At 37.5% G+C, this 16,852-nt stretch overlaps 1 protein-coding gene across 2 annotated transcripts; it reads left to right on the forward strand.

The window, feature by feature from the left end:
* The first annotated feature begins 295 nt into the window (after positions 1-295).
* On the forward strand, positions 296-15,645 carry LOC110154993 (interleukin-6 receptor subunit beta). Of its 2 annotated transcripts, none has more exons than XM_020919043.2 (15): positions 296-376; positions 981-1,073; positions 2,003-2,148; positions 4,686-4,840; positions 5,288-5,451; positions 5,879-6,044; positions 6,737-6,813; positions 8,845-9,076; positions 9,970-10,161; positions 12,168-12,272; positions 12,652-12,792; positions 13,395-13,523; positions 14,009-14,105; positions 14,225-14,303; positions 14,709-15,645. In XM_020919043.2, the coding sequence occupies exons 3-15, from the start codon at positions 2,075-2,077 to the stop codon at positions 15,243-15,245; spliced, it is 2,148 nt and encodes a 715-aa protein (XP_020774702.2). In that variant the 5' UTR covers positions 296-376; positions 981-1,073; positions 2,003-2,074; the 3' UTR covers positions 15,246-15,645. The 2 variants fall into 2 exon arrangements, with proteins under 2 accessions (XP_020774702.2, XP_055014421.1); XM_055158446.1 differs by having other exon boundaries at positions 2,006-2,148.
* The last annotated feature ends 1,207 nt before the right edge of the window (positions 15,646-16,852 follow it).

Here is a 16,852-nt window from a genome sequence, read left to right on the forward strand (position 1 = left end):
GATGCAAGTTAATCTGATGTAAGACGATATTTAGAATTGGAGTTCTCTTCATGTGTTTTGCCTCCCCCAACCCCCAAGGCAAAATTTTGCCATTAATATTAGCTCTATTTACATCCAAAATCCAACAATGCAAAACATCATAATATAGCCCTAACTGATGGTTATTTACTTGGGCTTTTCCATTATTTAAGACATGCTAATTAATGATCACGTGCAAACAAAAACTAGCCTATTTTTACTACTACAGAACGACTGGACACAGGTGGGCGTGACTTGGAGAAGGGGCGCGTGTTGTGTTGGTTTTACGCACGGTACTGATGGACTGTTGCTCAATCGATGAGCTGAACTGAAAACAGCGGATCCGTGGTTACAACGGGTGAGTGTCTATAATTGTGGCTATACGTAGATTAACACGTTTCATGGGGTTAAGTCAGCGATTTTTACAGTACGGGAACAGTGAACAAGATAGTGCATGTCTGAGATGCACTTTATTTTGTAATGACCGATTCTTTTTTTTTTTTTTTTTTTTTTTTTGCAAAGTTTTGTTCCAAAGTAGGCTAGACTATGATGGCGAGTTTAAAGTAAACTTTGTTATCAGGATTGTTCTAATAGGCCTGCAGTTAAAGAGATAGACAGCATCGTGAAGTGCATGCGTTCAGAAAGACACTCTTTTTGCGTTTTAAAATACTGAATAAATAAATCTTGAAGTAGCCTGTGCTTTCTCCAATGCCATGTAGTCCAAAAAGAAAAGAAAAAACCCGAACTGCTTGAACTGCTTGAATGCCAGAGTTCTTAAACATCTTATGAAGTTCTAGTTATCAACATTTGTTCTCGTCTTTCATTAAGATATTTTGCCTGGAGGTGCATCATATTTGAGTTGCAAATGTAAGGTGTGTTAAATATACAGGACGAACCTCACACAGCAACAGCTCTGGACACGTTTAAAGGTTAACGGAATTTAAAAAGCACTTTATTTACAGGTACGGGTGCGATGTGATGGGGATTGGCATACACCTGGCTGTTCATGGCGTGGAGGCTCTGGATGGTTGTGCTAGCAGTGGGACTTTTTGTGGGTAGGTTTCAATTGTTTGCTAAGCCAATTTTCAAACTAAACAAAGACTTAAGTAGGAGAGAATCTTTGTTCAAGCAGCAAAGTCCTTGTCAATGTAACTCTATTAGTTATTATTATAAGGTGGTACAGTCCGTGCAGGTGAGCTGGTTTAAAAAGTTTTGGCAAGAAAAAAAAAATCCTTCTTAAAGGGCCTATATTACACTATTTTCTGATCTATGTTATAATGTTTCCTCATCCCAAACATTCCTGGAGTTGTGCTTTGTTTCATTCACACATGTTTAACACACAAACCCTGCATATTTAGGCTGAGTTCTCTCAAACGGAAGACACTTTGTTCTACTCTGTGATGTCATGTGGTAATACAGAAGTGTAATTTCACTCCTGGAATAGCCAGTCTCTACTGAACTAAAGATAAAAAAGTAGCTGTTAACTTGAAAACAACCTCTTCATGGCATCACAAGGTGGAACAAAGCATTTTGCGCTTTGGAGATTTAGACAAACTGATAAACTAGGATTACTCAAACAAAGCAGGCAGGCATGTTTTTGATGAGGTAACATTATAACCTGTCTTAAAACTCAGAAGAATCAATTTTGCATAATATAGGCCCTTTAAAGATCTTTTTGAGGGTGATAATTTTGCTTTATGGTTTGGTTTCTATATCGTTTATCATCTATATTTACTTCTAATTTACTAATGTATCGCACTTCAAATTTTATCGTCACAGGCCTGGCAACCACACCTTTAATAGAACTTGGAACATGTCACACACTTGCCCTGTTTATTTAGTTTCAAACGGACCATTCGCTTCTCAATTTCCCTACAGGATAAACAAATTTACCCACCTGTAGTAGTCATAATGGACGATTTGTTTTGGATTTCTTTGTATTATAAAACGTTTTGTAATGTTTTGGTTTCTTTTCTTTTTCCAGCAGTGTCCTCAGTGTTTTGTACTGGCCTCAAAGCTCCTGTTCTGATTGGCTGTGTTTTCATCCATCGATTCAATGTCACCTGTGATTGGATGCCTGGAGACTCCCAAACCACACACTACTCTCAAAGTGCAGAGGATGACCCCACAGTAAGTTAATAACGCAACACACAAGTAAAATTATCTCATGAGATTTCTTATCCATGCTTCTACATTTGGATTGGTTTCTTGCCTGACCAGCCAGTCCCTTCTACATTCTCTTTGAGTCTAGAAGGGTCTGGAAATGGATAACAGAGTGTGTTCTGTTTAAACTTGAGAAAATCCAACCACAGCCGCCGATTTGTATCACGTGTCCTGGTGGACATTTTTCAGTAAATTTGTTTTTATTATTGCTTTTATCAGTTTAAAGTTATTTCAGTGATGATTGCTGATTTTTCTTTCATTGCCAGAGGGGTACCAACAATTTTGTCCACATCTGTATATAACTTCTTATACTTTTGCTTCGAATGTTGAGTCAGTAAAATTCAGTAATAAAATTCAGTTGATTCAGTAAAAATCTGTGAGGTTTCTCAGTCCTTTATGTTGTTGTTGTTTTTTCCCCTTTTATATCTGTAAACCACCATGTTTGCTTTCTATGCAAACAAAGCATGCGTCTCTCTGATTGCTTAGTCCACCTGTCAATCACACCCTCTGAAATCAGGGAGACAGGATACAGCTCCGGTCTTTGTAAAGTTTTGTCAAAGCGCATGGTTGTGACTGATTAGGTAAGCATGTTTCAGTAATATAGCAATGCACACTGATTGTGTTTTGATAGTGACCTGGAGGAGGTGTGACTTACGTTGGGGAGCAAGGGCAGTGATCAGTAACTAAAGCAACTAATAAAAAAAATAATTTTATATGTTTTTTAGTGAATATAGTATTCTCAAAACAATTAAAGGTAACATGGTGAGCTAAATATGTGTTAGCAGTTAACATGTTTACAGATTTTTGCGATAAGAGTTTCCACTTTGTTGTCTGGTCTCTGAATGTGCGCATACCTCATGTGTCTGTCTGTGTGTTCAAATCGTTCTGAGCGTTGTTCTGCACCTCTCATATCAGCCGTGATCAACTGCTTCATTTCACACATGTCTTATTCAGATAAACTGTGCTAGGTTTGAGAGTTTAGCCAGAGCTTATCAGAGTAAGCAAAAATAGTAATGCTGTAGTACTGACACTTTGCAGTCAACAAAAAATGTGAGAACGACGAACTGAAAAGCTGCTTGCTAGCTTGTGAGTGTAATTCTAGAGAAAACAAATTGCACAAATTAGCTAATGTGTTGTACTTCCTACTAAATCAGCGCTTTCTGGTCAGATTGGTCAGATCACACTCCCAAGGAATATTGATGACATCAGCTGCAAAGGATAGACAGATTTATTTTATTGTTACTTTAATACTTTACTTTAATGTTTTTGTTTTTTTTCCCAATTATTAATAGTGTTGTTGTGGTAAATAGTAATCATAGTTTAACACCGACCAAGTCTGTCACAACACGTTAAGTTTATGAATAGTCTGAGTAATCCAACCTGTCATATGCACTTCAAGTACAAAATACACACAACTGATGAAGTGCTGTTGATGTTTTTGTATGTGAACTTGTGGACTTCAGTATATCAAATTTGTTGAACCCAATATCTGACAAAAATTTCAAGGTTCATTTCTGTATGGCTGTAATCCACTAAAGAAATGCTTGGTCGATTGAAGAAATGTCCTGCAGATTGAGTAGTTGGCTAAAAAGGGTGCGTGGCGAACGCTCTCAAAACTATTAGGTATCTGATCCAAATTTTACTCACAAGGAGTTTATTTAAAAATGACTAATTCTGAAGGAAAAAAAGTACCAGGAAACAGTGTATCCGGGGTGTTTACATTCATGTTGTGTCATGTTTGTCCATAAACATGCTCTGTCCCAATCAAATAAAAATAAATAAATAAATGAGTTTAATCTGCCTTTTTACAAATAAATACCAAAAATACCAAATCTTCATCTGATTTGCTCACTCGCTTCTCCTTTCTGCTGTTGTCCCATATAATCCTTATAATCTGCACAAAATGATTACTCAACTAATACAAAGTTTGGTCTACTGATTAATCAAGCCCTGCATTTATGGTTTTGTGGATATTTATTAAAGGGCCCATATTAGACTGTTTTCTGATCTCTGGTATAATGTTGTTTCCTCATCACAAACATACCTGGAGTTGTGTTTTATTTCGTTTACACATTTTCAACACACAAGCCCTGCATATATATTGGCTGAGTTTGTCTCTCAGACAGAAAACACTGTTCCACCTTGTGATGTCATGTGGTAATACAGGAAGTGCTCCAATGTGGTTTTGACTTCATACACCTTCACTAGAATCATCTGGATAATTTCAGCTCTAGAATTGCCTCTGAAGTAAAAAGGTAAAAGGTAGCTGTTAACTTTAAAACTACTGCTTTATGACATCACAAGGTGGAAACGGAGCATTTTGAGCTTTAGAGATGTACACTACCTCATAATAAAGGATTACTCAAATATGTGTGAATGAAACAAAGCACAACTCTGGGTATATTTGAGGAGGTAACAAGATTATAACTTGGCTTAAAGCTTCAAGAATCAATTTTGTGTACTGTAGGACTTATAAGTGATGATTTCTTGTATTTCTGTTGTAGTGTAAAGCTCTGGACCTGTTCCACGCGAAACACCAGCTGTACAGTGCTGATGGGGCAGCTTTCTGTCAACTACAACTTCTGTGTCAGCATCACAGCATACAGCCGCTATGGCAACATCACGACTCCACCACGATGTCAGATGGGTATCGATGAAAGTAAGGGCCATTTCACCATATCTACTTATTTCTCACTGTAAGAAAGTAAAATAAATAAACATGCAATGTGTATTTCTGGTGGAGGCTACACAACCTTCTTGTCTCCATGGAGTTGATATTGCCTTGCCTGGAATGTTCCACAGAATAGCATTAAACGGGTCTAACTAGAAAGTTTAATAGGTTTAATGCCATACTGTGGAACATTCAAGGCAAAGCAACAGCATCTCCATGGAAACAGTGGACGGACACTCCCCCAGAAAAACTACATAATGCACCTTTAACCCAAGAAAGCTGGTGGAGATGTTCATCCATAGAGGTTTTTATGTGTTTTTTGCATATTTATTCTATATCTCTTTATGCTCACTCAGTAACCACAAAGTTACCAGTCCCACTATCATGCTGTTGTTATTTACAAGGATAAAAGTATATATTCTGTTTTTTTTCCAGTTAAGTTGCATCCAGTAACGTTACACAACATCACTCACGTGCACGGCCAACCACGATGCCTGACCCTGAACTGGCAGAAAAGATCAGTTGTATTTCTAGTATCCAACAGTCAAATCCAAGAGGGAAAGCTGGAGTCTCAGATTGAGTTTAAAGCACATGGACAGGTGTGTAAGTGCTTATTTGAACAAAGTATTTTATTATAGATATCAGACTTCAATAGTGCAATTTAAAATATAAATATAAAGAAGAAGTGAACCTATTGATGGTGTTTTACACATCATAAAACAATAACACTTGAGACAACATTGAAATATGAACCTCTTAACTAATTGAAGATGCACTATGAATTTTAATTTTGGAAAAGTAGAAAAACATGTATTTGTATGTGTATTTTTCTTGCTTTCAGACAATTTTAAACCTTTTTTGACAGTGTTTGCTAATGTGTGCATTGTGTCTCATGATTACTGTTGAATATTTCACCATAGAGATACATGTAGAACACCCCCAGCATGATGTCATTGCAAAGTATCAACTATCAAATTTATGATTTTAAAAAACACCTATTCCTTGTTTTGTTCTTTCCCACTGTAGCCAGATGTGACAGTGGCTAATGTGACAGTGACTAGCTTCAGTTTCATGGCGTGCCCCTTCCAGCCGTACACAGAGTACACCGTGAGGCTCCGACATCGTTACCGTAGCGAAACAAGTCTTTGGAGCCAATGGAGCAACGAGGGCCAGGGCAGGACGGGAGAGGACGGTACAAAAAAACATACACAAATCAGGAGTTAACATTATGACCTTGTGCTTTGAATACAGCCCTACATGCAAAACGTTATTTTCTTCACGGACGTTTTCTGGTTTTGCCTCATTAAACTCACCTATCTTGTTTCATTCCTCCAAACATGCGTTCTTACTGTGAGTGGGCTTGCCTCTCCACAAATTTGACTAGTAACTTGTCTAGCCTGGTGGCATCAGCTGCTTGTCTCCATGGAAGAGATCTGACTCTGCTTACAGTCAAAGTGCACGATTTCCAAGTTATTTTTGAGCAATAAGAAATCTGTAACTGAATAAATTCAAGTTAGATAAGTTTAATGCCATACTGTGGAACTTTTCATGCAAATCAATATCATCTCCATGCACACAAAGAGATGGCAAACCCTCCACTAGAAACGCTAGCTAGTGCATCTTTAACCTTTATTAAAAGAAATGCAAAAAAGTTATGTATTGTCTATGCCCCTTCAAACTTGAATCCAATTCTTCTCACGAGTACCTATACTTTTAATGAACAAATAATAAATCCGACACAAATAATAAATCCGACTCAGTAACAAGCACCACTGAAAAGATAATTTGCTGTAATGGTTCAGCTGTACAGCTCATATTGTTTTGTCTGATTGGTTTATAATAATTCATGTTGACATATTTAAATCATTTGACTTCTTCTTGCAGCTCCATCTTCATCACCAATGTTCTGGAGACAAGTTATTCACCAGGACAGATATAGACTCACCTCTCTACTCTGGAAGGTAATATGCGCAATAAAAGGCCTGACGATTTAAAATCACTGCATCGTGTAACATTTGAGATTAATTTCAGTCATTTACACTGTTTATTTCTCTCCAAAGTTATTAGCAAAGGTGTCTAAATTGCAGGACTGCCTCCATAAATTGTAATAGGAGCAAAACAATAATACAATGTAATGGACTGTATTATTGCTGGGATTCAAGGTTGTAGTAATTATGAAGGATATTAAAGTGCCCATGTTATACTACTTTCTATGTTATAATGTTAAAAACATCCCACACGTTTAACACACAAACCTTCTTTTCTTTTATCAAATAGAAAACACTCTGTTTGCTAATCTCTACTGAACAAAAGGTAGCTGTTAATTTGAAAACTATTGCTTCACAACATTACAAGGTGGAACAGAGCATTTAGAAATGTAGTGAGACTAATAATAAAGGATTACTCAAAACACATGTGAATGACACAAAACACAACTGTGGGTATGTTTTTGAGGAGGTAACAAGAGTCCAACATTCCTCAAAGCTCAGAACAGTTACTTTTGAGTTGTATAGGACCACACACGCACACACACACACACACAGATCAAAACAGAAATGGCTGTAGGAAGAGATGGAGGCCCGTGGTAGTAACACATCCAGAATTAATTTCTAAATTGTGGCAAAATGTCCAGGATTTTTACTTTATTAATTGACAGCTTTGAGCGGGACACATCTTAGTTTTGGCCACAGTCTATGCTCACCTGATCAGATACAATCATGGATCTACAATAAGATCTTATTATACTTCCATGGATATAATCACCTGCAATTCTCCAGGTCCTTGCTCCTGTGCGCTCTCACTGCGAGGGGCAGATCTCTTCTTTGATCAGAAAATGCTTCAAAATTAATTAAATGTATTATTTTGAAGGCATATTAGCTACTTTGGAAAAGTTGGATATCATAATGCAGTTCATCATGTCTCGAACTCTACTATACTTTTTATTTGATGAAAATTTTCCTCATATTAGCAGAGATATATTCATAAATCCCAGCTGGAAAAGTTTGTAGTGTCACAATTGTGGATGCACGTAACCATGCTACACGGGAATAGTCTTACCCTCGGCAGCAGTATCTCATGATAAATACTGGATAAATACTGGATAAATACAGGGTAAAACATGTGTTCAGACCTGATCAAGTGTTCTTCCTGCTATGAATCAAAGACTGATGCCTTTTGTCTGTGAGAAATGACAAGAGCTAAATGATAGGAGCTCTATCATAACAGGGACTGGGGACATAGACACTGTCAGGAAAATAACCCATGAAAAAAAAATATATATAGGGTACTAGGGTGACCATATCTCCGTTTGTGAAAAACCAGACACCTTACCAGGGGTGGGGGGTGGGGCCTCGACATTGAGCTACTCTCACCTCGCAAAGCTGTGTCTGCTTTGCACACTGTGCACGTGGCCTCCCACTTGTCCCGATCGGGACGGAAAGTGGGGAACTTTTTGTGCAAGTCATTGTTAAATGTGCATTTGCGCTTTGGCATGTTGCAGGCTGACCGATTGTTTGTGTCTGCTCGCTCCTTCTGAGTGCACAGAGAGCTATGAGAGCTGCTCAATTTAATGGTCCAATGAAAGGTAATGAAAACCTGGACATTTCCATCACTTAAAAAAAAAAAAAAAAAAACGGCCAGGACAGTACGTGAAAAACGGACATGGTCACACTATAGGCTACACTGACTTATATTACTGAGCTACGGCTTAGTAAACCTCTAAAATGCATTCAAATACAGTAAAGTAAATTGTTCAAAACTCCCCTGTGGAGGACCCCAGACCCTTTGATAAACATAATCAGGTGAACATTAGCCAAACACAACTGCTGATGAGCCGAACAACATGCTACAATCATAAAACAATTTGCCGGAGCTGTACAAGATAGTCAAAGCTCAGATAGATTATTATTACTGCTACCTAAGTAGTTATCGTAAAGTGCTACTTTGATTAAATCTTCAAAATAGAAGATAATTTCAGTAAACTTGTTTTTCAGCCCTTACCTCTTGCGTTCGCCAATGGGAGAGTCCGCTTCTACAACGTGACCTGTTCAGATGAAAACAGACAAGTACTTCCAGACAGAGGAAACTGCAGTAAATTGGACATTTCTCATTCCTCTTGTGTGTTGAAACTTCCTTTGGGACGCTGCTCTTGCTCCATCTCTGCCTCCACCTCAGCTGGGGCCTCACAAAAATCATGGATATGGTTTAAACCAGCCAATGTCAATGGTAAGTATTTCGTAGACTTAGATTATTATTTATTTATTCATTTATTTATTTGACAAATAAAACTATAAGAAAACATCTTTATTTTGTTGAAACAATGTTTGAAGTATCAGGAAAAAAAAATTATTTTGTGCGTGTAAATTGTGACAACTTTGACAGAATTCTCCCAGTCTGGTGTCTAAAATAGAACTCCCTACTCCCTGTAAAAGATATTTTTCAACTTTCCTTCACATGCTGCTTCTTCATTGTTGTGAAACTATAATTTATATTTACAACATGTGTTATCCCATCGAATTAAGTCAAAATGAGAGAATTTTTTCTGATGGCGTGTCCGTCAACTGGTGGTCTCCATGGTGATGTTTTTGTTTTGCCTGGAATACTTCACAATATGGCATTAAACTTCTAGCCTACATTTGTTTCGGTTTCATGTGTTTTATGATCAAAAAAAAAAAAAAAGCTCTGTTTTTACAGTTTGCTCATTTTGGCCCCATAATGTGTGGATTTGACTGCTACTGAAATTCATTACTCTTTAATTGATTATCGTTATGTCACAGTCAGTCTCCTCACAGCTGTTTTACATGTTTCACAGGACGTCATTAACTAAATTCATTGACTAAATCCCCCTCACTACATCTGTCTCACTTCCTGTCTCTGTCACACCAACTGATACTTTTTTTTTTTTTTTTTTTTTTTTTTTACACAATCTGACCAGAAAGAATTGATTTAGTTGGAATTACAAAGGTTCCTCTCAAAAAGTATTACAGTAACAAGCGGGCTTGCAGTTTTTCAGTTTAGTAGGTGACAGATCCCACACCAGAAAAGTTACATATTGCACCTTTTAAATTAGATTCTTTCATGCATTCATAAACTTTATCTCCTCATCCTCCTCTCCTCAGAGCCCCCTCCTCCGAGCCGATTGAACGTCACTGTGGTGGATGACAGAAGTCTGAGTATAAACTGGGCTCCACCTGCAGCTGCTGTGTCTCTGAGCGGCTTTGTAGTGGAGTGGTTTGTCGTGACAGAGAAAAACAGTGCCCCCTACCACTGGAAGAGAGTGAACAGTTCCAATACAGCTATAAATATCACAGGTATATACTGTTAATGCTGTGAAATCCTGTGGCTTTTGTAATTATTGAAAAAGTTACTGTTGCACTCTTAAATAATCCAGGCGAATAGTTCCGTTTTGCAATGTTTATTTAATCCAAGCGGTTCAATACATGCGAGGCATGCAGGGCTACAACACCTGAGCGCAGGCCACACTCACAACAACTGGATGGGCATGTCTGACCTACTTTTATAGCTGGACCCCCAACTATCGGCACCACCCATTTCCTGGCTGCTCTCGATGCTACAGTGTATTAATTACATTCAAATTTAATAAATTAACAGTGCATATACTGTAATTGATAAATACTACATAATTTAACATTTCATCAAAATATATTATATAGATGGGCTACATTACCATACATGACTACTGTGTATTAGAATGTAGGGCTGAGAGATGTAGCAAAAAATAAATATCATATATTTTTATCCTCACATTGATTGATCATAACTTACGATTATAATGTATATTTTTTTATTAATAAAAACATATAAAGATACTTTAAATTTGTATTTGATCAGCAAAAATACTATATACAGTGATCCCCATTTATCACGGGGGTTATGTTCTAAAAAATAATCCGGAATAAGTGAAATCTGTGAAGTAGTCAACTTTATATTTGTGCTGAGTCAGCACACACTTTATACACTTTCCTCACACAGGACAGGTGCAACCCTTTTTGCATCCTTCTTAAAACTTACTACTTCTACTAAAACTTAAAACTTCTTTATGTAATGAACTGAAGAATAATTTATTCCATAATGGAGCCCTACAGCACAGAGTCCTGCACAGGTCCATTTTTGGTGACCCGCACCCACACAGTTCAGCACCAGACCCACGCATTACAACACTGCAGTACAGAACCGCACCTGTGCATTAGCCTGTGGTTATATCAAACTTTTGCGCTGTATATGCCATGGACTGAACGAAGACGGAACCAGGACTAACCCAGGACTAACCTAGGACTGATTCCAGGACTGAACTAGGACTAAAAGAGGACTAAACCAGGCCTAAACCAGAACTTGAAACAGGACTCACTGTTGGGACAGGCTCGGAAGTGACCACAGGAGAAAGAACCCGTGCAGAACTCCTCACCTCACGGAGTTACGAGCAACAATTGCCCTTCAGTATGAAATCATTGTCTCTCAATTTGATTAAAATGTAAACAACTCCCCAGCCCTACTAGAATTTCATCATATTTAACTTTGAGATGGGTGCAGGAAATACCCAAAATATAAGAAATATGGTAAAAAATAACAGAAAATACATTCACAAATGTTTTATCCGTGACTATTATTGTGGTATATTTATCAATTCATAGCACACGTTTTGTTTAATCTGCCCTTTTCTCATACTCTTAACCTTTCTACTTAATCTCGCATGCCTAGATGTATTTTGTAATATAAAAATATATGTGAACAAGACCCCGAGATACTTGAACTCCTCCACTTGAGGAAGAGGGAGCTGAGTTGAAAGGCGAAGCTCTCGATTTACCGGTCAGTCTTCGTTCCTACTCTCACCTATGGTCATGAGCTCTGGGTAATGACCGAAAGGACGAGATCGCGAATACAAGTGCTTGAAATGAGTTTCCTCCGCAGGGTGGCTGGGCGCTCCCTTAGAGATAGGGTGAGGAGCTCAGTCACACGGGAGGAGCTCGGAGTAGAGCCGCTGCTCCTCCACGTCGAGAGGAGCAAGTTGAGGTGGCTCGGGCATCTGTTCCAGATGCCTCCTGGGCGCCTCCCTCGGGAGGTGTTCTGGGCATGTCCCACTGGGAGGAGGCCCCGGGGAAGACCCAGGACACGCTGGAGGGACTATGTCTCTCGGCTGGCCTGGGAACGCCTTGGGGTTCCCCCGGAGGAGCTGGAGGACGTGTCTGGGGTGAAGGAAGTCTTGGAGTCCCTGCTTAGGCTGCGGCCCCCACGACCCGGCCCCGGATAAGCGGACGAAAATGGATGGATGAAAAATGTATGTTTATTGTTATAACAGAGGGAGTGGAGCCATTCAAACGTTATGCAGTTTCTGTGAGAGCTCTTTATAGCAATGAGGGACCCGGACAGAGCAAGAATCTACACATCTACACACGTCAAGGAGGTAATTGAAAATGAAATGTTACTTTTCCTTAATTATTGCTCTATATTATTTTTATTGTGTATATTATTATACATTTTTTATTATCAATCTTTTTTTTATGTATATGGTCTGTATGATATACTGAAGTACAGGGTTGGGGCAGATACAACTCTACTTTGCTATTTAATATTCAGTGTTTTTATGTTCTGCTTTATTTTGGCACCTAAAATAAACCATAACCATTTCCTTCCACTATCTCTCACCAAATAATAATAACTCTTCAGCAATAACTGAAGCTGATCTGGCCTCAAGGAGATTATTTGTCTAGTCTTGTTCAGTGTACTTTAATTAGGGATGTAATATGTCAAACAATGTGATGTTTTTACCTGTTTGTTTGCAGTGCCCTCTGCTGGCCCTAACTTGCAGGTGCAGTCATCAGGCTTAAATGTGAAGCTCAGTTGGACTATACCTGTGGAGCAGCTACATGGTTTTATTCGGAACTACACACTTCACTACAAGACATCTGATGTACCAGCCAAAAGTAAGTTAAAGGGAATGTATGATGTAAAAATACTTCTTACATAGTATATATTTCCTCATCATTGTCTCAAAGATGCATTTATAGTGATTTGTGCATGTCTGAGTAACCCTTTATTGTTCTGCAGTTGAGGCTTGAGTGGTCTGAAAATTCCTGTTTTCACTTCTCTTTACTTAAATGCAATTGGGCCTCAGTTTAGGGTTAAGAAAATGTTTTGTAGCTATTTTCAAGCCATTTCAGATCAATATACAGCTCCAAAAGTATAATATATCTTCTTTAAACTTATTTAATATGTAATAAAGGTTTAGTTCCTGTAGGGAAATCTGCTTCTATTTCTGTTTTGTTTGGGTTTTTTTGGTTGTTGTATTTTCATGATGGAAACTACTATACATTACTTTGAAAAACATACAACCCCCCATGTTCCTGGTTAATAATGGCTTTAAAAATACTCTAATTGTTTTAAATCTTTCTCCATAAATCTCGACTCAATATCTCAGCATTCTTATACAAAATAGAAGTGTCATAGAAGAATATGAAATTCGAAATTAAGTAATTCACAATTTAAAATTATTTTCATTATCTTTTTTTTTTTTTTTTTTTTTCAGAAGTGGTTGTGCCTGGTGATGTGGAGCAGTACTCGATTTCATTGTCTCCGGGTCACTATGAGTTCTGTATGCAGGCCAGTACAGAGGCTGGGGAGGGGGTGAACGGATCAACCACCACTGTATATATAAGTGAGCATAAAACATTACATTTTTAGCTAAATTTTATTCTCTTTAATATCCTGTCTTACACAGAATGGATTATTCTGAGATTTGAGCCATGTTAAATGCTGTTACCTCATGAAAACATACCTGGAATATGTTTTGTTTCATTCACACATTTGAGTAAGCTTTATCATTTGTCTGTCTACATCACCAAAGCTCTAAATGCTCTGTTCCACCTTGTCATGAAGTGGTAGTTTTCAAGTTAAATGATTCTAGTGAAGGTATATGGAGTTTAAAAACACAGTGGAGCGTTCCTGTATTACCACATGACATTATAAGGTGGAACAAAGTGTTTTCAGTTTGAGAGACTCATCTTAAAGGTGCAGAGTTTCTGTGTGTGAATGAAACAAAACACAACTCTAGGTATGTTTTTGTTAAGGAAACATGATAACAGATCAGAAAATAGCATAATATGGGCCTTTTTAATGACTGATTTGGTTGATTTCTTTCAGACTTGGAAGAAATCTCCATTATACGTTATGTCATTCTTCCCATTGGTCTAATTTCACTGGTGCTGATGTTTATGGTCTGTTTGGCAGAAAAGGCAGTGTAAGTCAGGTTCTTAAATTTTGTATCTTATTGTTTCACATTCTTCTTGTATTTCTTTCTTTTTTGTTAAAATGTTGTTGCTAAATTACATTATTCTCTACATTTTATTTCTCCAAAAGAGCAAAAAGAAAGCTTTCTAAAGACATCCCAGACCCATCCCACAGCAGCCTGGCCAACTGGAGACCTAAAACAATGACTGTAAGTACAAGAAACATTGGTAACACTTTAAAACTACATTAGTCTTAATATAGCACAAAGAAAGGCTTAATTCATAATGAACAAATGTATTTTTTTTTAAGAATGATTCAGGCTCAAATACTACTTAAATACTACCCCAACTCCTAACTCTTAAATAAATTAAGTATTTACTAAGCCTTAATTAACAGACTAACCACAATCCCTTAAGTGAGTAGTCATAGGCCTAGATCTCTCTTAAAGGTTCACTGCGTAGAATTTCTACTGGAGAGTCCCCCACCTTCCATCTCCATGGAAATGTTATTGCTTTGTCTAGAATGTTCCATAATACTTCTGGTACATTATCCTGATGGTATATTATTCTTATTTTTATTATGTGCATATTATTATATACATTTTCTTTTTCAGGGCATGGTTTCTGCCAGTCCAGACACTAAATACTCTAAAGTGGTTTTGCTCATCGAACGAGAAATGGAAAACTATGAATTGGACCAGGATCTATCCATGTTTGCCACACCATCAAGTTACAATCCCTTCAAATGGGAAACAAAATACTCCCAAAACACTACAAACATGGCGGCGATCAACTTTACTTCCTGTCCTGCTATTCACTCCATTGTACTCTCCTCCAAAGCTAAACTCTCATCAGAACTACATCACAACAGCTCTATCAATGTAAAAAATCTCAAAGGACCACTAGGGGGAGACAGTGAGTTGTGTAAAACGAGCACAAAAAGCTTTCATTACTTCAAGCAGCAACGTAAATCAGCTCGCCCTTATAATTTAGCTATGGGTAATTTTACATCAACTCCAATGCTCAACTTAGACTCTTCCTCTCAAAACAATATTTCTTCCTCTTGTTTAACATTTCCTGATCTACTTTTGAAAGATTTAATGAATCTGTCCCAAAGTTCAATTCAAGTTGACCCGTACATGCCAGTGTGACTACTTTAACATGATCTTTAAAGGTGTGGTTTTTCTGGTGGAGGGTCCGTCTAATGCTTTTCTCCATGGAGATGTTATGGCTCTGTCAGAAATGTTTCACAGTGTGGATTTAAACCTTTCTATCATCACGGAGTTACAAGTTAACATTCAGATTTGTGGAGCGGCAACCCTGCTCAGTCAGAATGTTTGTTTTCCTAGGTATTTTTGCGCTATAAAACCATCTATAATTGAGTAAATGTTCAATAAAGGTAGAACTATTTAATGTCATACTGTGAAACATTCCAGGCAGAGCAATGATATATCCATAGAAACAAGCAGGTGATGGATCCCCAACCAAAAAGCTAAATAGTGTACCTTTAAACACGCACAACTGTGAATTTCTTTTGTATATGGGAAGGACTCTAGCATGTGACTTAATATTAATTAAAAAAGCAAAACATCTGTTCATTTATTTTAATTTTCAAATTTCTATATGGTATTAATCATGAAGCTTACAAAACACTGTGAAACTTTTATGTTAATTTCTCCAGCTGCTTGTTTCCATGTTATTGCTTTACTTTACTTTACTTTCCACACTTTGTCATCAATCTTAACTACATCCATGAAGACAAGCAGGTGGCAAGTTACAGATCAGATATGTGGAGAGGCGAGCCCACTCACAATAGAACCAATGTTTTCAATATATTTCCTAGCCATAACACGTGATTAAATAAAAGCCAAATGAGCTTAATGCCATAATAGGGAATGCAATAATATTTTCATGAAGCAGGCAGAAAAGTTCCACAGTGAATCTTTAGTTTTTCCCAGTGGCATTGGCAAAGTTTTATAGGCTACCAGATGCCATTCCTGACACAACCAGCCATTTGAATTAACAACATGCACTTGCAGGTGAGATTTGAACTGACTATCATCTGGCAAGAGGTAAAAACTTGCAGAATATGCCACTGCACTTTCTTTCTTTAGTGTACTTTATCTGGTTTTGTTTCCCCAACATTTCAGTTTGCATCTTGGGGGTATTTGTATGTGACATGCCACTGGTTGGTAGCCTATAGGTATTAATATTTTATCATTAAAATTAAAAATACAGTTTTAGACATATAAATTGCTCAAATTGATCAAATTATGACTGAATATATTTATGTAACTGTCACTTTCATCTGTCATCAGCAAAACAGATATACTGGTTAGGCTACTGCTGGTACGTGTCATGTGATGTAGTTGTTCTTAATATTAATAAGTTATACAAGTATAATATAAGTATAATAATAAGGTGCACTTCACAACTTTTTTATTGCTTTGCCTAAAATGTTCCATGGTGTGACTTTAAGTAGCATTTGTTCATTACGAGTGATTCTATTGCTCAATAATACAATAATTCCTTCTGTGAAAAGGGGCGACTCTCCACAGATCTGACCTCCCTCTCTCCATGGTGATAAATAGGTTTAATCTATACTGTGGAACATTCTACAAAGCAATAGCATTTCCATGGAGACAAGCAGGTAGTGGACCTCCACTAGAAATGCTACACAGTGCACCTTTTAATAAGTACCAAAAATCTCGTTTAGGGCACCTTAAAAGAGAAGTGACACTTAATCCCTTTAAATTAA

The sequence above is a fragment of the Boleophthalmus pectinirostris genome, unplaced genomic scaffold (genome assembly GCF_026225935.1).
Source record: "Boleophthalmus pectinirostris isolate CB_2022bp ecotype Guang Dong unplaced genomic scaffold, ASM2622593v1 HiC_scaffold_10, whole genome shotgun sequence".
In the NCBI taxonomy this organism is placed as follows: Eukaryota; Metazoa; Chordata; class Actinopteri; order Gobiiformes; family Gobiidae; genus Boleophthalmus; species Boleophthalmus pectinirostris.

Excerpts from the sequence above, each read along its gene's own strand:
- LOC110154993 (XM_020919043.2), top strand. The coding sequence starts at position 2,075 with ATGTCACCTGTGATTGGATGCCTGGAGACTCCCAAACCACACACTACT. Across the intron at positions 6,814-8,844 it reads TCACCTCTCTACTCTGGAAG|CCCTTACCTCTTGCGTTCGC; the intron begins GTAATATGCGCA and ends CTTGTTTTTCAG. Across the intron at positions 12,793-13,394 it reads ATCTGATGTACCAGCCAAAA|AAGTGGTTGTGCCTGGTGAT; the intron begins GTAAGTTAAAGG and ends TTTTTTTTTCAG.